The 23,963-nt window shown below is 45.4% G+C and overlaps 1 protein-coding gene across 2 annotated transcripts in view; it reads right to left on the bottom strand.

The window, feature by feature from the left end:
- Window positions 1-1,168: 1,168 nt before the first annotated feature.
- FAM168A (family with sequence similarity 168 member A) overlaps window positions 1,169-23,963 on the bottom strand; it is a 189,998-nt gene continuing 167,203 nt past the window's right edge. Inside the window, exons 2-8 of one of the 2 annotated variants that reach the window (XM_082845336.1) lie at window positions 20,931-21,011; window positions 16,834-16,860; window positions 11,580-11,705; window positions 4,910-5,052; window positions 3,896-4,070; window positions 2,465-2,595; window positions 1,169-1,740 (exon numbers count right to left, since the gene is read on the bottom strand). In XM_082845336.1, the coding sequence (XP_082701462.1) occupies window positions 2,483-2,595; window positions 3,896-4,070; window positions 4,910-5,052; window positions 11,580-11,705; window positions 16,834-16,860; window positions 20,931-21,011 (665 nt within the window). In that variant the 3' untranslated portion in view covers window positions 1,169-1,740; window positions 2,465-2,482. The remainder of the gene's footprint in view (window positions 1,741-2,464; window positions 2,596-3,895; window positions 4,071-4,909; window positions 5,053-11,579; window positions 11,706-16,833; window positions 16,861-20,930; window positions 21,012-23,963) is intronic. The other variant, XM_082845337.1, reaches the window with a different exon arrangement.

The raw sequence follows: 23,963 nt of genomic DNA, 5'->3' as shown, positions 1-23,963 counted from the left end.
CTGGCCCAGCCAAGTGCTGGGAGCAGGGGGACAGTGCTAGACTACCGGGCTCCTGGCTGAGACCAGTGCGTCCCTCTTCTCCCAGGAGAGCCCATGTCTCCTCCTCCTCTCCTCTCAGGATGAGGGGCTACTGTCTTAAAAGCATGGACTCCTTTTCAGCCATCCCTAGGGCTGGAGTCAGGTATAGGATGAGAGTTCCAGATGTCTTCACAGAATTTCCAAATGCTATTTCTTCATTTGCAATTTCTGTTCCTGCCATCTGCCCCCATGTCACCTCTGCCCAGTCTTCAATCCCCGCCTTTGGAATCCATGGAGGGAAAGAGCAGAAACAAAAGCCCAGAGACTGTTCCCGAGCTCACCAGGTGTGGGCACTGCTGACTTCATTTTTACAAAACCAAGCCAATCCATCCCTAGGTAAATTTTCATGGGCAACATGCCCCAGGCAGGAAGGCTGCATTTAATGCTGATTTACTGCAAGGTCTAGGGAAGTCCTTTCCGCTTCTCTGGGCCTCAGCTTCCTCATCTGTCAAACAGGGGAATGGATGAGATGGTTGCTAAGGTCCCTTCAGTTCCATGAGTCTATGAAGTGTTTATTGCTATTGCTTTTCCTTCACTATCCTGACCTTCAGAGCTGCCAGCACCCGCCTGGAATGTGGTTCCTTCACTGTGGCCATGAATGGCACAAGGTAACCAAGAACTTGGCCTGTCTGCCAGCGCCATGGACAGACAGGTGAGCCCTGGCAGTGGGAAGGGCAAAGGGAAGGGAGAGAAATGCCATAGGTTTCCACTCTAATCAGGAGCAAGCTCCTCATCAGAGTGGATCCATGAGGGCCCAGGGGCCAAGGTCTGGATTACACAGGGCACCTGGCCTTCCAAGGCTTTGGGAGGCTGGGATCCCACCACCCTGCAGCTGCTTGGTAGGTCTGAGGTCAAAATCACCTTCTGAGGAAGTGCCAAGTCAGTTAACATCACTGTGCAAGTTAGAGGGTCCAGGCCCAGACAATTTGGCCAGAGACCTTACCAACCAAAGCCAGCAGGCAAGCGCCTCTCGACCCTCTTCCCTCTTCCTTTCCATAGTGCCCTCCCTCCCCCCACCCTCCCCCAAGTTCTCCCAAAGAAAGAATCTGGTTTTCCCAGGTTCTGATCTGGGGTATTATTAAGCTGCTATGAACACTCCTACCTAATCAGGTGGTTTTGTTCTTGGTCTGTTGCGATGGTTCTCAGAAGAGATTTCATTTGTGTCAGGACATGGTAATGTCTTAAACTAATCCTGCTTGAGGAAAATCAAAAAAGAAACAATCCCCCAGAGATGTGGCCTGCTCAACAGCTCTGAGTTCCTACCCTGGACCTGAGGATCACATCTCTCATGCTCTTCAAAGGAAATTGCGCCTTCAGCTGAACCACTGCAACAGACCTCACTCTCTGACTGCTGCTAGACTAGGCTCCCGGGACTGGATTCTTGGGGAAGAAAAGAAGAGCAGAGAGGATGTGCCTGGTCAGGTAGGAGGAGGGCTAGAGCTGGAAGGGCAGTGGCTAAAAGGGGGACAGTGGGGAGAGGCAGGAGATTAGAAAAAGCAGCTTTTACAAAAACCGAAAATAAAAACCAAAACCGTTAAAGATGCATAAAGTGACCCTTGCACTTCCGTTGTCTCTTCTTGCAAATAGAGGTGGTGCTGCTAGGGAGCTGCTCCAGCACCTGTGTAAGACTTGAGTAGTTGCATACAATGTGTGACTCCAGATCTGGGGGAGGAAGGGGAAGGCCGTTAGTGACAGTGATATCCCTGAGGCCACTTCAGGAAGCTACTGGACCCCCTCCCCTCATGCTGGGAGCCCTAAATGGAGCCCTCTGTGCCTTCCCAGTGGAGCTGCCTGTTTCCCTTCCAGTGCCAAGAGCTCCTGGAGGAGGAGGGTGGGGGAGATGAGGAAGTAGGGCAGAGGATTTTCGAATCCCTGGAGCCCTGCAGTTCACTGGCACTGCCTCAGCAGCTGCAGAGGGCAGCAAGGAATCTGGTGGTGGGGATGGCCCAGAGTTTCTGCCTGGCCCCAGTCAGAGCCAACATCTGACTGAGGTAAAAGTTCATTGGAAGAATGGGGCCCACAGGTAGAAGACGCCTGAAGACGGTATGGTAAAGAGCACAGAATTTAGTACTAGAGGATTGGAGTTCAAGTCCCAGTTTTTACTGGTTAAGTGATGTTGAACTATGTACTTATCTGTAAAATAGAGCTAATGATCCTTATTTCACAGAGCTACTGTGATGATCATGAGAGAGCATACGTTAAGTATCTAGAATATATATAAAGTTACAGCTATTATTAAGAGTGATATTACTGAACCTGGAGCAGGAAAGTAACTGGTAACTGTCACCTGCCCCTTGCCGACACCTGTGCTTCAGACCAAGACAGGGGCTTTGAAACAATTCTGTTTTGTCACCCTCCTACCTCTCCCACCCTGGGCCCCACTCACTTGGATGGGATGCAGGCTTTACCAGTGCGGGGGCACATAGCTGTACGCAGGGGTCCCTTGGGCCCTGTATGCTGGCATGGAGACAGGGTGTGCCCCAATCGCGGTGTGCTGGGGTGCTGTCAGCAGGGTACCTGAGCATCCAGAGAGAGAAGAGGAAACCTGATGAGGCCGTCCCAGAGCGCTGGGATGAAGAGGATGAAGCCACAGCCTTTCACACAGCTGCTGCCCACCCTTCCGCATCTTGCCAGGGGAAGTGTCCCTCATGCTCCAGGACAGTCACTCACTCATCTTCAGTGGCCTCCTTTCACCCTTCTTTGTATGCTCCCCTCACTGCACCAACATCACACTGAGTGGTGATCGCTGGTTCACATCGTTGTGTTCCCACTAACCTAGTTGTTCCTACGGGTAGGGTTCTGGTCTGATCTATCAGTATTTGGTCCCCAGGACCCAACCAACAAGGCTGGCACCCAGCAGACATTCAATAGCTTGCTGACCTGATCTGGGGAGTGAGAGGCCTCAACAACACCTACATTAGGGGGCAGAATAAAATCCCAACTCCCACCTCCTGTCCACTCAACCCCTCATACTCTCTTCCCCCAGAAGGTGACCTAGCTGATTCTTTGAAAGTTGGGTCTCTAAAGGTTATTCAGAGCCCTCTTTTCTTCTCATGCCTTTCTTTTTAATGCCAGTTCATCCAAAGACTTCCCTAAACCTGCTCTTCCTCTGGCATCTCTCCCTGCCCCCATTCTCAAGGTTCCCGAAGGGCAGGGTTTCTGGAGTAAGCCAGAAATGGAGAAGGGGTCCTCTTGGACTCCTGCTTCTCCTAAGCCTCACAATTAATTATTGGACAGGTCCTTAAGCTCCTGCCTGCTAAATAACATTGCCCTATGCCCTCCTTTCTGGAACCCTGCTGCTATCAGAGTCCTAGCATCATCATGTCTCCTCTAAACCAGAGCTTCCCCCTGGCTAAGCCTGCCTCCACCTTGCAGCCAGAGAGAATGATTAAACCAAACTCCATCTCTCCTCTGCTTATCTCCCCATTACCTAAAGGTATTCAAGACTCTCCACCACTTTATCTCTGACAACTATTCCAGCCACCCTTCCAACTCTATGCCCCTATTTTCTAAGTGATTTAGACCATTTCCATTCTGTGAATGTGCTTTACCCATGTTTTTTTACCCCTGGACTGCCCTTCCCTTTTTCGTCTCTCTGGTTAGCCTCTGTTCACCCTTTAAGGCCTAGCTCAATAAGTCCTCCTTGGTGAAATCTTCCCCATCCCTGTGGACAGTTAGAGGGTCCTCCTCTGTGTTCCTAGAACCCCCAGGCATAGAATTCTTCATGCTTTGCTACAATCGATTCCATGACTGTGTTCTCCACTGTCATGAGTTCCTGGAGGAAGGGGATGGACACCAACATAGATGTTGCCCTTACCTGCTGACATCGCCATGGTGGTGCCGGCCACCATGCCCATGGCCACACCATTGGTCCTGGGAGCAGCGACAGGCGCCGGGTAGATGGCAGAGGGAATGCTGTTGGGCTGGACGACCGTGGTGTGGTGGATGACATGGGGCTGGGCAGCATACACCGGCTGTGTGTAGTAGGCTCCCTGGGGGAAAAAAGGCTGAGGTCACACAGGCTTCTGGAGAGGAGGGGAGCCTGTCCCAAACCCTAAGGGATGGGGTCAGAGAAGCTCTGGCCCAGGGACACAAGGTCTGGGGCTCTGCTTCTGTCTTCTACGTGGCTGTGGACAGTTCAGTGCTGGGCTCAGCTTCTGGTCTGAAAAATAAGGCTTGAACCCTGTCCTGCCTCGCTCCTAGGGCTGCTATGATGATCTACTATGTTTATCTTATTGCAATGTGCTTCTTCTTAGACTGCTTAAAATATAAAGGTAGGGACCACGATCAGTGAGTGAAGAGGGCTGTGGACGAGGCTGGTGACTTCAGAGCACTGTGCATGTGCACACATGAGGGAGTACTGGTGGGAGTATCATACTGGTGTGACTGCTGCCATTCTACATACTGGAAAAATGTCATAAATGCAGAGCACTTCCCCACATGTCTCTTACTATCTATTTCCCTGGAGGCAAAAAAGGTTGAGGATGGAGACAATGGTCTGAGGTGACCTCCCACTGCCTGGATCACATGACTGCTTTGTGCTGTCACAGCCCCACAGGTCTGCTGACCTTTGGGCAGAGTAGACAGGGCGTCCTGGATCATCTTAATCCAGAGCTTCTCAAATGTTTTTGCTAAATAATGACAAGAGCCTCAGACTGTGGACTGAGGTAGACTGGGGGAGTGTGTAGACTGCAAGGTTATTGTTTTAATGACACAACAGCGACAGCTCATCAGAGCCACGAACTCTCTTCTTCACCCCCCTCCACCCTACCCAGGCTGGTGGCTCCTTTACCTGCAGAAGAAGTGGTCCTGGGCTTCTACATGTACCTACCTGGGCATACAGATTCTGCTGGGGGTAGGCACTTCTGATGGGATACATGGCCGTCTGATAGGGGTTGGGTGATGGGGAGTAGGGGGGCGGAGCAGTATTACTCTGGGTCGGTGGGACCTTGTATGGTGTCCCCGCAGTATATCCTGTACCAAGGCAATAAGAGAGACTTTCAATTAGTTGGCAGAACAGCATCGCTGGAAGGCAGCAGGTCCCAGTCAACGACTCCCCAGACAAACATGGGCTGAATCCAGGCTGGAAACACAGATGAGAACAGACAGAGAACAGGGCTCCACCCAGAGAGCCCGGGCCCCAGAGGCAGCTCCCTCAGTGGCTGCATGTGTGGCATCTTTTATTTCTCTGTCTCAGGGCTCTGATCTATAAAATAAGAGGCTGGGACCAGATGATCTCTTAAGGGACCCTTGCAGCTCAAACAGCCTGGGACTCTGAGCCATGTGCCATGAGACAGGCAAGTGTGCATGGACAGGAGACCCTCAACCTGCTCGCTCTATACTGCACTCTCTCTTCTTGCTTTTCTGTCTCCGTACTCAGCACCTCAGGGCATCCTCTGCTGCTGCTTCTGTCTTGCTTTCTCCTGTATTCTCTCTTTGTCTCCTTTTATCTCTCTCCCTTTTTGGACTGCCCTCCACCATGTTCCCCTTCTTCCCTGCCAAGTTTTAAGGTGGAAACCCCACTGAAAACCCCATTCAGAGACCCTCATCTTCTGGGATGCTGAAAAACTTTGCTCTACACAGCTGGCCTTTCCTCCCCTCCTGGGGTTTGGGGGAGGGCCACCACTGTCTGAAAGACTGAAGTCAGGGATCAAAAAGGTTCACATCGACCTGGAACCCAGGCCATGTGGGGTCAGCAGGGTGGACTGAAGCTGGGTAGGGGCTGAGAAGTCAGGCCCCAGGAAGCTCACAATCAGCCATTCAAACAAATTGTGCTGCCTTTGAATTTTCTGGAAAAGAGAGTCAGATCCTAAGTTCACAGGAAAAACCTGAAACATGAATCACTCAGGAACAAGACTGTGTTCTTAGAGAATCACAAAATGGAATGATTCTTTGGAACCCAAGTGATCATCAAGTAGCTCCCACTCTCTTACTCTGTACTAGGGGATCCTGGGGTTCAGAAAGAGCAAGTCTTTTTAGGAACACCACCTTCTTTCTGAGTTGAAGGGACAGTGCCAAGGGATCCTGGCTTTGGATGTCCAATGGGGTGCCGCTGGGGCTTCTTCCCTGTCCCCGTCCTGGCTTGGTCTGGCTGACACATCACTGAACCTCTCTTGGCCTCAGGTCTTTCTCCTACAAGATGCTCACCAAGGACCCTTTCAGTAACATGGGGCTGTTTTTACAAGAAGGGACTGGGGCCAGAGTGAAAAGGGTGCTTTACTGGAAGAGAAGAGGTCCAGGCTTCAGGCCAGAATTTCCTCCAATCTGCTGTGACTACTGGCAAGTCTCTGGGCCTTAGTTTCCTATTTTGTAAAATTAGAAGGCTAAGAATGAAGATCTCTTCCTGAACTAAAATCCCATTTTTCTGAAGACGCTGGGTCTCTTCTACCCTAACCCCAAGTTAAAGCAAGCTGCCACACAGTCACAAATCTCTCTCAAGTCACACCACAGCTTTGGCATGGTGACCCCCTGCCCCTGATGAGCTACTCAGAAGGGTATGAGAGCTGTTATTTAGTCACCAACCAAGGCACCACCGAAAAGCTGTCCTGCCCTCTCCCCTGGAATCATGTCATTTATCGTTCCACCTGCAGACCCATAGTTTGTTCCATGAGAAACTGGAGAAACTGATTTTGTGGTCAAATATGCTTGGGAAATAAGTAGCAATGGGGCTGGAAAAATACATTAATGAGAAGGTAGCACTGATAAGAACTAGAAACTAACTGGAAGTGGAGGTACGAGTCAGTTGAGGAAAAAGTCTAGAGCAGGTTCCTCCAAGTTTCTAGATTGTGCAGCTAATCATGAAATGTGGTCACAGGAGGAGAAACAGATACTGTGGGGAAGACAGGGAGTCTAGGTTTGCAGACATCTAGAAGGAGCTATTTGAGGTGTACTTCACCTTGGAGACACAGTTTACTTGTCTGTAAAACAAAGGGGATTCTCAAGATGGGTGTGTCCCAGGAGTATACAAGGGATCCTAAGTGTTACTTTGCCACCCCCCCTCCCCCCCCCCCCCCCCGCCAAAAAAAAAGGACAAGGAGAAGGTGGGAGGGAAGGGGGAAGAGGGGGAGGAGGAGGGGAAATATAAAATAAGAGAGAAAATAGGTTTTATTCCATGACACTGAGAAGTTTTAAAATGATAGGATGAACTGTGAATCTCCAAGATAGGGATATGCAGGAGACTGTTTCCAAATTTGTTTTACCACAGGATCTTTTATTCATCCTATTCACATTTAAAACATGCAAACTACAATTTTGTGTGTGACTGTAGCTTGTTTTGGTAAATCAAATTTTACTGTAACACAGCCATGCCCACTCATTCACATACTGACTATGGCTGCTTTACTGGTAGAATGGTAGTTAATGGCAGACATCGTAAGGCCCCAAAAGCCTAAGATATTTATTATCCGGCCTTTACAGGAAAAGCCTGCTAACTTCTGATTTAAAGGAATAAAACAGGTTATGGGGAGTCCTGCCAGAGTGGAGAGCACCTCTCTTCCATGCAGGAGGGCAGGATACCCCTGAATCCTAAGATGCCTGTCTCTGAAAGCTACACAGCACAGGCTTGTGATTATAAGTAGTCTGGAGCCAGACTGACTGCCTGGGTCCAAACCCCAGCCCTCCTACTTAACAGCTGTAGAATACATCTGTCTCCTCATCTATAAAATGGGGATAATAATAGCACTTACTTCATAGGGTTACTGTGATGAATACATTAACTAATAAGTGCAAAGCCCTTAAAAGAATGCCTGACACATTAAAAGCAGTTCATAAAGATTAGCTATTATTCTCTTCTCTTTCACTGTATAGAGAGATAGTAAGCTTCCTGTTCTAGGGGGTATACAAGCAGAGACTGGTCTGAAAGATGACAGTACATAGGAGGTTAAACTAGTATGACTTTTATGGTGTGATCCAGCTTGGAACACAGACTCCAGGATTCTAAGATTCTAAAATTTGATGGTTTAAAATGCCATGATTTTAAGATTCTTTAAAGATAACAGGCCAACAGTGCTGGTGACTTTCCTTTATGCTGCCAGAGAATGTGTGCTGAAGTTTTATCCTCTGAGGAAGCCTGCACTAACCCTCTCTGTCACAAGGACAACCATCTTACAAAGTGTTGAGATTATCCCTCTGAGGAAAATCAAAAGGTTCCAAGAGACTGCAGTAGAATTTGGTTTCCACATCCAAGAATAACCTTGTCTACAAATGTATCCTTTCTTCATGTTATGAAATGAGACACACACAAACTCAAAATACAAATCAGTAGCCAAAACACACTGGGTGGCCGAAAAGATGATGCTGGAGAAGAAGGCCTTGCCTATTTGTCCAGACAGGTTGAGAAGGGAGAAGCAGAACTGCAGAGCTAGAAAAGACCTTAGAGATCATCAAGACCAATTTTCACAGATGAGACGCGAGCAAATGAGCGAAGGCTCACGAGGACCCAGGACTCAATGTTCCCTCCTCTGACTACAGTGGTCCCAGTCCTGGGCTCTGTCAGTGATTCACGTCAATTCTTCTCTCAAGGAATACCTTCACTGGACTAGATAATATCAGAGGACCTTTCTAGTGCTGATATTCTACGTTCTGAGTATTTCAGTGGGACTTCTATTAGAAAATCATTGCAGAGGACATTCCACAACTGACTGATCGTCCTGTCCATACCCCTGAGGATCACTGGAAATTCCCCTGGGGCTGTAGCCTGGGCTACCTTGGGTATCACAAAATTCAGGGTTTATTACTTTATGCACCTAAGTTAAAAAAAAAAAAAAAGCCGTTGGATTTGATGCAAACAAAAATGAAACAAAACCAAGTCAAAACAGAAACTCACTGATTTTGCTCAAATGAACTTAGATTCAACTCACTCACTCAGGGCCTGGGTCTCCTGAAAAGAGTTCTACCTCCGTCTGAAGGTTACAGAATTAGGACTTTGGAATGCTATACCTTAAGGACATTAGAGACTTGAATTCAATCCTCTGCAATTCAGATGAAGAACCTAGAGCCCAGGGGAGCAGCAACTTTCCCAAAACTGCACAGCAAATCAGTGCGGGCCTGGGCCCAGAGTTCAGGGCTTACCATGCCCTGGGCAGAGCTCATTTCTGAAATTATATGTCTCTGTAGTCCAATCTTGGACATTTGGTATATTGGCCTTTGTGTCTTCATTTCATTAAAGGCAATATTGTGAGAGGAAAAAGGAATTTGATCACTAGCAGTCCCAGCCCTGACTTATGAAAGAGGCTTTGTTTATGGTACCCCATTCTTTCTCTCAGGTTGCTAACCATAATTTTAGACTCCATCAAATAGGGTAATAAAGAGAGTGTGTACATTAGCAAGATAAAACTTTTTCAGCCCTCTCTTCAATCCTTCTGCACTGTCATAAATCTTTTTCAGTTGTAGAGCCCCTACCACCTGCAAACACATTGATCCTCACATTAAGGATGCCTTTTAGACTGATCAGTTTATTGACCATCAGATTTATATGTCTGGACAAAGCTCTATGTATGATTCTTGCCTTGACCCCCCAGTCTCCTTGTTGGCAGCTGAACAAGAGAGTACTGAATAAGTAGAAGGGAGACCTAACTACGAACAGGCTTAGCAAGTGTTAGTGAAATTACATTGAATTTGTCAAAGTGCCCTGAGTTTTCTGTGGTATTAGAAGCCACAAAATCTGTGTGCTGGGAGGAACTCTGGTGGGACATGGGAGGACCAGTCAATCCCACCTCTATTTACGGATTATAAGAAAGAGAGCACATCTTGGCCCTTTCTAGGGACTGTGATAGCCTGTGAGAGGACAGTGGGATATAGCTACCGGACTTTTCAGTGGAACTTTAGGAAGATGTCAACATAGTGGAAGGCAAGGCCTTCTAATACTCAGACTTTCTCATTGTGGAAAGGGTTGCTTCTGGAGGGAATGAATACTCCATACCTGGAGATGTGTGAATAAAGGCTAGTTGGCCAACTACTGGTCTGGGCAGCTAGAGAGGAGGCCCCTGAAAGAGTGGAAGATATTGGGTATACAGCACCAAGGTGATAGAATCAGGAGCCTAATAGCTAGAGAGAACCTTAAAGATGACCTAGTCCAACCCACTCATGTTACATTTGGAAAAAGCAAGGTCCAAAGCACAGACATGAATTATCCAAGGTTACACAGAACCAAGTCTAGAATCCAACTCTTTTGGTCTTCCACTCCAGGCTTCTTTCTGCTACACTACAGCAGGTGTGTCTATATGCATCTACCTCCATATGTGCAGATATAAGACAGAATATGCATGTATATGCCCATTTACATATATAATATCATAGGTACCTGGAAAAATTCCCTACTGCTATCATCCCTCTCTTAAATAAGAGTAAAACTAATCTCAAGGAAAAAAGTCAGTAATAGAAACTTAACTTGGGTGATACACTTTTCTAGTCGCACTGCTTACCAGTTGGATGGCATTGGGCATATTACCTTTCTGAGCCTCAGCTTTCAAACTGGAATAAAAATCCACCCAAATAGGACTATAGTGTAGATTAAATGAGAGGGTGATCATGAAAACATATTCTGCAAAAGGTGAGAGTTATGTTGTATAAACGTAAGTTGATGTTGACCTGAAGGGGCAATGATAGCTAAGGAGAAAATAACATTTTAAAGAAAAATTTAAAATACAATGTATTCTTCTAATTTACTTACTTAATAGATTAACACTTCACTGAACCCCAGACCATCGGGCCTAGTCTGCAACATCCCTCCGAGGGCCTGTGCAGCCCTTGCTGGCACAACTCACCACATCCAAAGCCAGCCACTCCTCTTTTGGACAACTGCAACAAGGCATGAAGCTTTTCCTCATACAGAGTCAAAATGCCACTCAGTCATTTCTAAACACTCGTCCTCATTTTACCCAGTGGAGCCATTTTGTGTTAAAAATCAGATGTGAAGGTGAAACCATCAGTCACTTTACTGAGCCTCAAGTGAAGTGACCAATCTGACAGGCCAGATGGTTTCCAACCTTCACGAGGACTTCCTGCACATACCTTGCTCTCACAGTGTAGCCTCCACGAGGGCAGTGTTTCTCAAGCAGGGGGCAATTTTGCCCCCGGGGATATGCACAGGACAGCCCCCCCAACCAAGAATTATCTGCTCCCCATGTCCACAGTGCTGAGGTTGAAAAACCCTGTGCTAGTTGGAGGAACCCCCTCTGTCCAAAAGTCCACAAGACTTTAAAGTGCCCTCTGTCCTTCCCTTGAAATGCAGTAACAGTCCTTCCCTCATCAAACTCATTGGCCAGGTGAGTACTTCCTTCTCTCTCCCTCACTGCTTTGTGTCTCCTCAAAGCAGGTGTGTGATTAAAGAGGATGACCGTTTCTATATAAGGAGGGCCAATTTTTTGGTGGGTAGGAGAGAGAACCTCTTAAAACAGTGTCCTATAAATGTCAGTTTTAAAAGTTCCCTTTCCTTTCTTCCTAAGAGGCAAATCAGTCCCAACCAAGGGGAACAAGGAAAGGAGGAGACAGGCTGTATTTACTGAAAGCCGCAGAGGATGCTTGGTAAGTTCGGTTCTCGGTCCCGGTGTCCACTGGGAGGTGGAAGGTGCCTTCAGTGCCACAGGAAGACGAGTTCTGTGGCCAGGCCTGTTTCATCAGCAGAGTTGCTTAAGGGAAGACACAAGAATGGCATTAGGCAGAAATAAGAAGTGGGCACCACCAATCACAGACACAAAAGCAAGGATCTTGAGCTGGACGGAAACATATAACCCAAGGGGCCCTGTTCAGACACACAGGATGGTTCAGCTTTCTGAGATGGGTGAGTGGTTGGGAGGAGTGCTGAAGTGACCTTCTGAACGATTTGAAACTGAGGAGACCTAAGCTTATACTAAGTAGGGGAGTCAGGATTTTCTACCCACTACCAAACCCATGAAAATGCTTATGAATACTGCCTTCTACTGCCTGACATTCTAGCCTAAGACTCTGGGATACTCCTCAGCCACCTGCTCGTTAACGTGTAGCAACTCGGAGCCTTTGACTATGTACTGGGCCAGATCAACTGACTACCCCTTTTTATGCCTGAAATCTCATCTGGAGGTGCATTTAACAAATTGTTTTCAAAGAGCAACCCCAAAATACTAATAACCACATGACATGAACCTTGCTGGACTGCCATCTCCTCTAAAGGGACTGAGCTTTGGTGGCTTACAAGGCAAGGCTGTCCAGCGGGACACTACCTGCAAACCTCTTCTCCTGTAGACCTAGCCAGGGCCAGACAAACCTCTTGCACCTTTTATGTCTCCTGCTGAGGTGCTACTGGTGCTCCACCTGAGATATCGCCTCATGAATTAGAGATGATCTTTTGGGCCACTGAGAAAGCAAATGTCAAACTTGGGGTAGGTGTGAAATAGAGATGAGGCTCAGTTTGAAAGAAATCTGCAGAGACTTCCCAGGCTGACTCAAAGCTCAGCTTGAGAAATTTGAAGGATGATGTTTCCTATGGAATAGAAGTGGGGAGTGACTCAAAAAACTTACCTTCATGTATCCTGTAGGGAAGGAGAGAGGAAATAGGGTTTCAAAGGGGGTGGGGGGAGGGATTGCCTAACATTTTACGTATCTCCCTTGATATATTTTCAAATAATAGAGGGAAAAAGAAATTTTTTTTTTTGGCCACACCGCGCGGCTTCTGGGATCCAAGTTCCCCGACGAGGGATTGAACACGGGCCCTTGGCAGTGAAAGCAGGGAGTCCTAACCACAGGACCGCCAGGGAATTCCCGAGGAGAAATATTCTTGACCCAAATTTCTACTTGTGGCTGAAGAATGATTTTAACAGTATCTTTTCCACTCAGATGAGGTCTTGGGAGACATGGATATGGGGTGTTTTAAAGTATATTAGTATTGGCAACAGTTGGATATACGTGAAACATTTTAACAAGGGGCTAGGTAAGACAGGGTGGTATGAGAAGCAAGTTTGCCTATACCCTCTCATTCCATCAGGACAAGGATAATCCACCTCCAGAGAGATCTCCATAGACTCCTCTGCCTGTCCAGGTAACAGGAAATGCCTCTGGTTCCTTCAGTCATGGAAGTACTGGGGTCAGAGGAGGAGGTCAAAGACTCTACTGTTTTTGCTGAACCAAGGATAGACGTAGAGCTGTTCTGGGCTGACTCTGCGCTTGCATCAATGGCCCGCAATATATACAGCGGATGCTGAGAAATGAGAAGGAAATCATGGGCAGGGAAGTGACACTAAAAGGAGAATTCTGGTAGAAGAAAATGGAGATCCAGCAGAATTCCAATGCAGAGTCCAGGGCCTTTGCTGGACATTACAACATGACTCTGCAGACAACACAGGAGGAGGGCAGTCAATTTAAACAATTATCATGGGTTTCTTTTCCTGGGGGGCAGGGATGGGTGGAGTGGTGGGAATTAATAAAGGACCCAATTAGTGTTGAAAAATCTTATTAAGATAGCTCCAGATTTAGAATCTGCCACTTCACGTGGCTGGAAAGCCCTGGCCACCTAAAACAACTCCCTAAAAAGTGAAACATGTAGCTCTGAGAAGTCAGATAGAGCAAGCCCAGGCCCTCAAGACCCCACAGGAATCCACCAGGGAGCAGGAGGCCTAAATTTGGCTGCTGAGAATTTGGAGGACCTGTTCTGGTCCAGTTTTTAACCCAAGTGGTACATCTTTACCATAATTTTAATCATGAGCCAAAAGTCTGACATTAGCCTAAAGGACTGTGTGACAATTAAAGTAAGTAAATCAAAATTAACCAATGAGTGACTGAGGCCTACACTGCACTCAGCACTGAGGGGAGCGCCACGGTGGACAGGAATACACGTGGGTCATGGTCACTGCACACCAGGTATTTATGGTCTAGCTGGGGATGCAACACAGCCACACGCCAACCAGAGAGTGAACAAGACAGCATTACACACAGTAAAACAATGTTCCAGATTAACCAGGAAAGAAGCAAGTGCGACTGTGCCTTTGATTATGTGTTTCCCAACTGAGCAAGTGAGCTAACCTATACATGTTCCTGAAGAAGTGGGGATTTTCTTCTGGTTTCATTATAAAGAAAACAAATACTAATATCTTCTATATTTTTCTGTATATATGAATACATAATAATTTAAATAACTGGATAAATATGAAGGCTGAAAACAAAAAACAACAAATAACAGCTGTCGACTTGACTTCCTCATTAGTTAGCTATACGTCCACATACAATTCTAAAGAAACCCATTCTGCTGCTGGTAGTGATTCAGAGCTCAGCTGTGGGATGAAGACAATCCAACTGAAGCTTTTAGAGGCGTGGTAATAGAGGACGCTGCTCTGACAGGTATGCCTGTTCTTGGGTGGCATGAAAGGTACCAACTCCTAGAAATGGTCTATATTTTGAATAAATACAAGTGTATATACGTCAAATATTATTGAGGTGTACGTTTGAGACTACGTACTTTTGCACTTTATGTAGTACTATATATGTACTATTCCTCAATTTAAAAAAAGAGAGAGCGAGAACCCATGGCAGTGAAGGGCCACGGCCCAGTCACAGCATGCGGCCCACGTCCAAGTGCTGGGTTGTTCACATCCCTGGACACGGGGCCCTCACGCCCTCTGACACTTGAACAATCTGTTAAGCACACTTACAAGGAGGAGAGGCAGCAAGGGACCATCATCCTGAACAATGTAGTAAGTCAGGAAATCTGAGTTCTAGCCTGGGCTGTGCCACTTATTAGCTGTGGGACCTTGGGCAAGTCACTATACCTTTCTAAACTTCAGGTCTGTTGTCTCATAAAATGGCAATAATAACCACTCCTTGATTGCTTCATAGTATTGATTGTGAGGATCAAAGATCAAGTGTCAGCCAGTCTTACAGTTTCTAATTGTGGTGTCTGTCTACTCTTCCATCCCCACAGGTGTGGACAGCTCCAATGGAAGCTCTCATCACCTCTTACCTGAATTATTGCAACTGCTTCCTCACTGTTCTGTTTGTTTTCAAACCTGCCAACTCCAATCTCCAAGCTGCAGTCAGAGTGATATTTCTAAGACCTAAACCTAATCACAAAAACTTCTTTCTTAAAAACATTCCATGGTTCTCCATTACCTAACTCCTTGTGTGGCACTCAAGGCCCCTCGTGATCTAGTCCTATGATCTCTCTAGACTCACTGTTCTCACCCTCAAACCCTACATGACAGCCACACAAACTGTTCACCATTCCCAGACTATGCCAAGAAGCATCACTTCTCTGTATTTTTGCTCACACTACTCACTCTTCCTGGCATGTCCTTCCCCAAATACCGCCTGGTAGACATTTATTAATCCATCAACCAGGAGCTGAAGACTCACCTCTACTGCGAAGTCCTTTCTTTTCCCCACTTCTTGATCACAGCCCCCTCATGTATCCCACTTGGTTCACTATCCCAGTTCCTGTGATTCTTAGAAGCCCCTGTACTTGCTAGTTTGTCCATCTCCCCCGCTAAACTTTGAGCTCCTTGAAAACAGGAACCCTGTCTTACTGAACTTTGTATCTTCAAAGGGCCAGCTTAGAGTCTGGGACAGAACATTTTGTGAAGAGAAGAGCTCCATACATACACTTTAGTATTTCTATTTCAGATGCTATAACAGGAGAGGTGAGGAGGCAGGAGAGCTTCTCTCACTTCATATGGAGTCTTCTGTTCAAGTTCATATATCCTGAGGCAAACAAACACGACTCCTCATAAACAATAAGAGAAACGGGTCTGTGACTAGCAAAACTGAAAGAATAAGATTATAAGAGGGCAACCTGTTAGCATTTAAAGGGACCTCAGAGATCATCTGGAATAAAACATTTTATCTATGGCCTGGAGACATTAGCAAATTGCCCAAGATCACGCAGCCCACAGCAGCAGCAAGAAGAGATTTTCACAGCTCATCTCCTAAAAGATGTGCCACACACAAATTCAATTTTCAACATCCAAATAATTCAAGGTTAAAAGTCGAGAAAGTGTGCAGAGACTTTACGAAACATTGTCCTGAGCAGCCCAGGTGAGGGTGGTGAAAGCAGCAAGTCCCTCCTATGGTCCCTTCCTGTCTATGACAAAAAAGGACCTAGTCAAGTTACACTGCTGGGACCCTCACAGGTGCCCAGAAGTTCCCGTGGTGCCTTGGGCCTGGAGTCCACACTGCCCAGAGAATCCAGCTCTGGTCCCTGGCTTATTAGCACACTTGACCCTCACCTCTCACCATCCAGGAAAATGCCCCCCAAATGAGCCAGAGCTCAAGATCTGGGCTAAGGGAATAGATTGTATCTAAAGTTAACCAGGTCTTCAAACATGTGAGACTGCCAATGGAGATGGAAAATCTGATCGTGGGGCAGACTGGTGTTTTGCATTCTTACAGGCATAATCTAGGTACTCCTCCGCAGGGGCTGCCATAAAGCCAACAGAGGAGCCATAGAGACCCAGGAATTTTTGTTCACTTGTTTGTTTGAATTCAGCAGCCATGTGAGGGTAAAGGTTTCCGACCTAGGTCAGATGGGACCCCAGAGGTGAGGAAGGGGAGAGACGCCTTTTAGTGCCATGATCCTTCACTGCTGCCCTAGGGGACGGTTCGTGTGTGTCTCCAACCCATGATTTTGCACCATCAGACATGTTCCTGCATGCTTCAGGAACTGCTGCTGAGCCACCTGGGGGAGCCCAAGCCTAGGGGATGGGATCTGGGGAGGGAAGGAGAGGGGATCTACTTTTGTTACGAGATAACACATTCATAGGCCATAATACAGATGAGGAAAAATAGCTCTCCTACCATAAGCTGAATGCAGGAACTGAAACTCTGTTGGATAGAAATGTTAGTTGAAATTACCACTAAGAATCTGTGCAAAGTAGTACATATTGCAGTTACAAAAACAAACTTTGTCTTAAAAAAGCAGTTTCCCCCAGGCTACGCAAGAAACAGTGAACGCAGAGGGTGCAAAGTACCTCTACCCTGGAGAGGGTGACAGACTTGCCATCCAGGAAAGCCCATTCATTGAGGAAGGGTATGTCCTTGGATGCCATGACATCCTCCAGGCAGCTGACCCAGAAGCTGCCTGGAAGTATGTAAGTCCAAGTTCCTGCTCTTTGCTTGTCCATGCTAAGAATAAATTTCAAGTCTCCCAAGCATTGCAAAGGGACTTCACACATGACAGAGGCTTTATGTGCTAGAGGAGGTAAAGGTTCAGGGACAAAACCAATCATCTTTGGCCTCTGAAGAGCTCTGTTTAAAGTCCTAGAGGGCCAGGACCAATGCAGAGGCACTTAATTCCCTGAGACCTCTGGGAGAGCGTGGTGCTGTACAAGGGGCACAGACGGTGGGCAGACAGCTTGGCTTTGAATCTGAGCTCCACTGCTTTTTAGCTGTGCAACTTTGGACACGTTATTTAACCTCTCTGAGCAAAACTGAAGGCAAGAAGCTCTAACTCACAAGATTACGGAAAAAAAATTAAGATTTGTGACAAGACTTGCATAGTGTCTGGAACATGGCAGGTGTTCAGAAAACTCAAATTCCTTTTCCCTCCCCTTCCCCAGGTTCATCATATGCAAAATGGGAGTAATTGTACTTTACAATGCTGCTATGGAATCAAGTGAGACAACAGATGACAATGACTGATAAACAGATTTTTTTTGTGAGGAGGTATTTCATTTTTACCTATATTAGTTATCCTGTTTATCCTTTCCCTTCATTTTCAAGTCAGATTACCATTAATATGACCCATCTTTTGGTCTCCAGATTTTGAAAACAAGTCTCTATTGGCTCTGCCTTCTGCGGGGCCAAACAGTTCTTAAGTAAGATCCCTGAAGTCACTACGAGCTTGGAAGAAAGCTTCAAGTACCCACATTGCTTTCAGAACCAATGAAGGAGTGAAATATTTCCCTGCATCCTGGATAGAGGACATCTTTGGGTATTTAGAGCTGCTAAAAATAGCTCTTTCTGAAGCGACTTCTTGGTCTTCTTGAAAAAGCTGAGAGGAATTTAAACCTGAGAGCCTGGCTCCTTTGCAGGCTTCTATCCCGCAGGCATCTCTCAGCATCACAAATGGCCAGCTCTGGAAGGAAGCTGAGAGTACGTACACTGTCCTCTCTGACCTTGAGTCAGCTCCTCCACTGCAGTCAGGAGACCTGGTAGAAGCAGAGGCCAGCCTCCCAACATATGACACAGACCAGTTGTGTGTATGTGTAACTCCAAAGGGAAAAGGATCTGCCCAAAGTCACACCAAAATCAGCAGCAGAGTTAGTGCTATAACTCCAGTCTTCCAACTCCCAGTTTGGGGCTTTCTGACACAATGTGCTAATACCACCCTGTCTAGTGGACTGTGTGAGAAAATGGTCTGGGTTGGTTTAGTCACAGCTTGGAAATACGTTGACTTTTCAAAAGTAAAATTGGGGAAAATCAAGTTAGACGTGGGTTGATATTTTGTGTGCTTTAAAATTAAAACTTAATCAGTACTTTACACATGCCAGGAGCTTTCCAATCTCTCCCTTCCCCACGTCCCCACAATCTCAGGCTCTTCCTGTCTGCTCTCCCTTTCCTCTCTAATCTGACTGCTCTAGTCTAACACCTCAATTTCTCTCTAGCCGACTGCAACTATAATGTTGTGGTTAAGAATGCATGTGGGGGGCTTCCCTGGTGACGCAGTGGTTAAGAATCCGTCTGCCAATGAAGGGGACACAGGTTCAAGCCCTGGTCCGGGAAGATCCCACATGCCATGGATCAACTAAGCCCGTGAGCCACAACTACTGAGCCTGTCTGTGCTCTAGAGGCCATGAGACACAACTACTGAAGCCCACGCGCCTAGAGCCCATGCTCTGCAACAAGAGAAGCCACCTCAATGGGAAGCCTGCACACTGCAATGAAGAGTAGCCCCCGCTCACTGCAACTAGAGAAAGCCCGCGCGCAGCAACGAAGACCCAACACAGCCAAAAATAAAAATAAATTAAATAAATTTAAAAAAAAGACCCAATGTAGCCAAAAATAAACAAATAAGTAAATAAATAAATTAATTAAAAAATAAAAAAAGAATGCATGCAGGGACTTCCCTGTTGGCGAAGTGGTTAAGAATCCACCTGCTGATGCAGGGGACACAGGTTCGATACCTGGTCCAGGAAGATCCCACATGCCGTGGAGCAACTAAGCCCATGCACCACAACTACTGAGCCTGCGCTCTAGAGCCTGCGAGCCACAACTACGGAGCCCACGCGCCACAACTACTGTAGCCTGCGCACCTAGAGCCCGTGCTCCACAACTAGAGAAGCCACCGCAATGAGAAGCACGTGCACGGCAACAAAGAGTAGCCCCCGCTCGCCACAACTAGAGAAAGCCTGCGTAGCAATGAAGACCCAAAGCAGCCCAAAATAAATAAGATATAAATAAATTATTTTAAAAAGTCACAATTGCCAAATAAAACAAATGGTATTAAAAAAATAATTACTAAACAAGAAAATGAGGGTATTATCATGACATTCCAGGCCTTTCCAAATCTGGCCCTCGCACATCTGTAGTCCAGATTCATCTATTACGCCGCCACCCTAGAGCCTATGCTTCAACCATTCTCACTACTTCAAGGTTCTTCAGTGTCATTCCTCACACCTCCATGTCTTTGCCCAGGCTCTACTCTGCCTAGAATGCCCAACTCTTCCTTTGTATGTTTAAAATAATGCCTCTTAACAGCAACAACAAAAAAACAACCAACCAAACAAAAAAGAATGCCTCTTACTTCTCCCTCAAGTCTCCACTGCTAGGTCCTCTGTGAAGCCTCCCCTACACCCTCAACCCCAGGCAGAGGTTGTTCCCTCCTCCACTTCCTCTCCTCTTGTATGTATTCCTTTTACAATATTCATCACACTGTACAGCCACGAATTTGTTCACACGTCAGCTTCCAAATGGACTGTAAGCTACTTCAGGCAAAGACAGCATCCTTCCTTTTTCCTATTCTAGTGGGGAGGACATTCAGCAAATAAATACTTGTTGAGTAAATGAAGAGGAACTTACATAAAACCATCTACAACCATGAGGTAGGTGTAGCACATTTCTCAGAGAGGTGAGGTAACTTGTCTAAGGACTCACAACTAGTGAGTTGAGTAATCAGGATTCAAACCCAGGACTTACTAACTGCAGAGCCCACATTCTTTCTCCTGCTCCTTGAGTATTAAAGCACCAGCTGAGAGTGGCTTGTTTTTTTGAGCGTGGGGGTCAAGATGGTGGTAAAACCTCTGCATTGCTCCCAAACTGAAACAAACTTCGATACTTTCAAATCTATTTCAACCTCTATCCAAGGAGTGTTGGGCCTTTATTATTTTTGAAAAACAAGTTCCTCGCTGCAGCTTGAAAATGTGGCAAGTCTCTCACTCTCTTCCAAATCCACGTCCAGGAAGGGGTGGGTGGGTGGGTGGGGTGTGTGTGTGTATATGTGTCAACGGCAGCCTCAGGGGAAACCGAGGGTGTGTGTGTGTGTGCGCGCGTGTGTGTGTGTCAACGGCAGCCTCAGGGGAAACCGAGGATGTGTATGTGTGTGTGTGTGTGTGTGTGTGTGTGTCAACGGCAGCCTCAGGGGAAACCGAGCAAAAACTGGGTGTGGATGCTGGGAGAGCAGAAAAGGTTCTGTGAGGAGGATACACGTCTCAGATATTCCAGCAGAAGAGAGATGGGCCAACTTTAAGTCCCAAGGAGAATGGAAGAAATTCTATTCCCGGAGGCTGAACTGCCCCAGTTCCCAGAGGGGACTCCCTGAACAATCAAGCGTGGACAGGCTGAGCCCAGAGCAATTAAGGACATGGAAAGGCCAGCAAGTGTTTCGGGCTTTTTTTTCCCAAATAGAGCCTCACCTCCCACCCCACTCACCACTGTTGGCTTCACTTTTTCCTTACCTGGAGCATAACTGGGGCTATTGGTGGGGTACAGGCTGGGATTGTAGGCAGGGGCTGCAGCTGGATAGGCTGTAGGGTAACCTATGAAGAGACAAAAAAGTGTCATTTAGTTGGGCAAGAAGAAAGCAGATTTCTGAGGAAATGGAATCTAAGTCCCAAGCTTGGCCTTCAGCCTCTTCATGGGCCATTTCAGGTAGTATATGTGACTGCTTTTAGCTTCTCAAGAAAAATCACCAATACCACAGTCCCAACATATACACATTTTTCTGTCTGTTTTTTCAAAGCAGTACAAGAGATATATGCTCACTGTAAAAAACCCTGAAACACTATGGAAGTATATATGGTAGAAAGTGTAAGTTTACTTTCACATTCCTGCCATAATACTACTCTCCTCCCCAGAGATAATAGCAGTTTGGCATCTATGTCTCCAGATAGTTTTCCATGCATTTTTATACACATATATTCAGCGGTGAGCTAGTAAATATTTAACAACTGGCTCAAGGGGATTGGGGCGGAGCCCTATTTGTAGCATTTGCTAAGTTCCATGGTGTAAGCACTCCCAACCATGGCCAATTTCAAGCTACCAACATCACTGAATAAGTATAAGTAGCTGAGAAGCTCACAATTGGGTCTAGAGAGCCCACACAAGCCTGATCCAGTCCACCACTGCATATTATATATAAGGATTAAAAAAACGTTTTTTAATTGTGACAAAATATATATAAAATTTGTGATTTTAACCATTTAAGTGTACAATTCAGTGGCACTAATTACATTCACAATGTTGTGCAACCATCCCCACTATGTATTTCTAAAAGTTTTTTAACCACCCCAAACAGAACTCTGTACCCATTAAGCAATAACACTCCATTCCCTCTTCCCATAACCCATCTTAACTTCTTTTTTTTAATATGTTTATTGGAGTATAATTGCTTTACAATGGTATGTTAGTTTCTGCTTTATAACAAAGTGAATCAGTTATACATATACATATGTTCCCATATCTCTTCCCTTTTGCGTCTCCCTCCCTCCCACCCTCCCTATCCCACCCCTCTAGGTGGTCACAAAGCACCGAGCTGATCTCCCTGTGCTATGCGGCTGCTTCCCACTAGCTATCTGTTTTGCATTTGGTAGTGTATATATGTCCATGCCACTCTCTCATTTTGTCCCAGCTTACCCTTCCCCCTCCCCGTATCCTCAAGTCCATTCTCTAGTAGGTCTGCATCTTTATTCCTGTCCTGCCCCTAGGTTCTTCATGATTAACTTCTAATCTACTTTCTGTCTCTATGAATTTGCCTATTCTAGATACTTTATGTATTCTAACACATGGAATCAAACACTATTTATCCTTTTGTGCCTGGCTTCTTAGCATAATTTTTTCAGAGTTCATTCATGTTTTAGCATGTATCAGAACTTCATTCCTTTTTATGGCTGAGTAATATTCCACTGTGTATATATATATATATATATATACCACATTTTGTTTATCCATTCACCTGTTGATGGACACTTGGGTTGTTTCCACCTTTTGGATATTGTGAATAATGCTGCTGTGAACACTGATATACAAGTATCAGTTTGAGTCCTTGTTTTCAATTTTTTGGGGTATATACTGAGGAGCAGAATTGCTGGGTTATATGGTAATTTTATCTTTAGCTTTTTGAGGAACCACCGAACTGTTTTTCACAGTGGCTATACCATTTTACACTCCCACCAGCAATGCACGAGGGTTCCAATTTTTACACATCCTCACCAACACTTGTTATTTTCTATTTTTTTTTAATTATAGCCATCCTAGCAGGTGTGAATTGGTATCTCTTTGTGGTTTTGATGCGCATTTCCCTAATGATTAATGATGCTGAACATCTTTTCATGTGCTTATTGGTCATTTGTACATTTGTTTGGAGAAATGTCTATTCAAAACATTTGCCAATTTAAAAAGTTGGGTTGTTTTGTTGTTGAGTTGTAGGACTTTTTAATGTATTCTGGATATTAAACCTTTATCAGATTTGTCATACTGAGTGAAGTAAGCCAGACAGAGAAAGACAAATATATGATATCGCTTATATGTAGAATCTAAAAAAAACATGGTACAAATGAACTTATTTACAAAACAAATAGAGTCACAGATGTAGAAAACAAACTTATGGTTACTGGGGGGGAAAGTGGAGTGAGGGGGATAAATTGGGAGATTGGGATTGACATATACAACACTACTATATATAAAATAGATAACTAATAAGGACCTACTGTATAGCATAGGTCAGTTCTCTGTAATGAACTATATGGAAGAAGAATCTAAAAATGAGTGGATATATGCATATGTATAACTGATTCACTTTGCTGTTCAGCAGAAACTAATAACATTGTAAATCAACTATACTCCATTAAAAACTAAGAAAACAAAAAAACTTTTATCAGATTTAATTTTGATGAAATCCAATTTATCTATTTTTCCTTTGTTGCTCATGTTTTTGGTGTCATATCTAAGAATACACTTGCTAAATCCAAGGTCATGAAGATTTACCCTATATTTTCTTCTAAGAGTTTTAAGGCTTTGACCCTTATATTTATATCATTGATCCTTTTTTTTTTTGGCTGTGCTGCATGGCTTGTGGGGATCTTAGTTCCCTGACCAGGGACTGAACCCGGGCCCTCGGCAGTGAAAGCATGGAGTCCTAACCACTGGACTGCCAGGGAATTCCCATCATTAATTCATTTTTGTATATGGTGTGAGATAAGGGTAAATGTTGTTTTAAATTCTATTTTTTCACTTTAACATTATAAGCATTTTCCCACGTAATTCTCTTCAAAACACTTTTTAATATCTTGATAATATACCATTATGTAGATATATCAAATTATTTAACCATAACTCTGTTTTTATAGGTTTAGGTTGTTTTCAAATTTTCATTATTATAAATAAAGGTATGAGAACAACCCAAATAAATCTTTGGCTGCATTTCTGATTATTTTTTCAGGAATGAGTTCTAGAAGTGAGCTTTCTAGGTCAAAAGATAGTGCTATTTTTAA

This window comes from Leucopleurus acutus (assembly GCF_964270905.1).
Source record: "Leucopleurus acutus genome assembly, chromosome: 8".
Lineage (NCBI taxonomy): Eukaryota > Metazoa > Chordata > Mammalia > Artiodactyla > Delphinidae > Leucopleurus > Leucopleurus acutus.
Note: the sequence above shows the minus strand (reverse complement) of the source record. Positions and strands in the feature narration are given on the sequence as shown.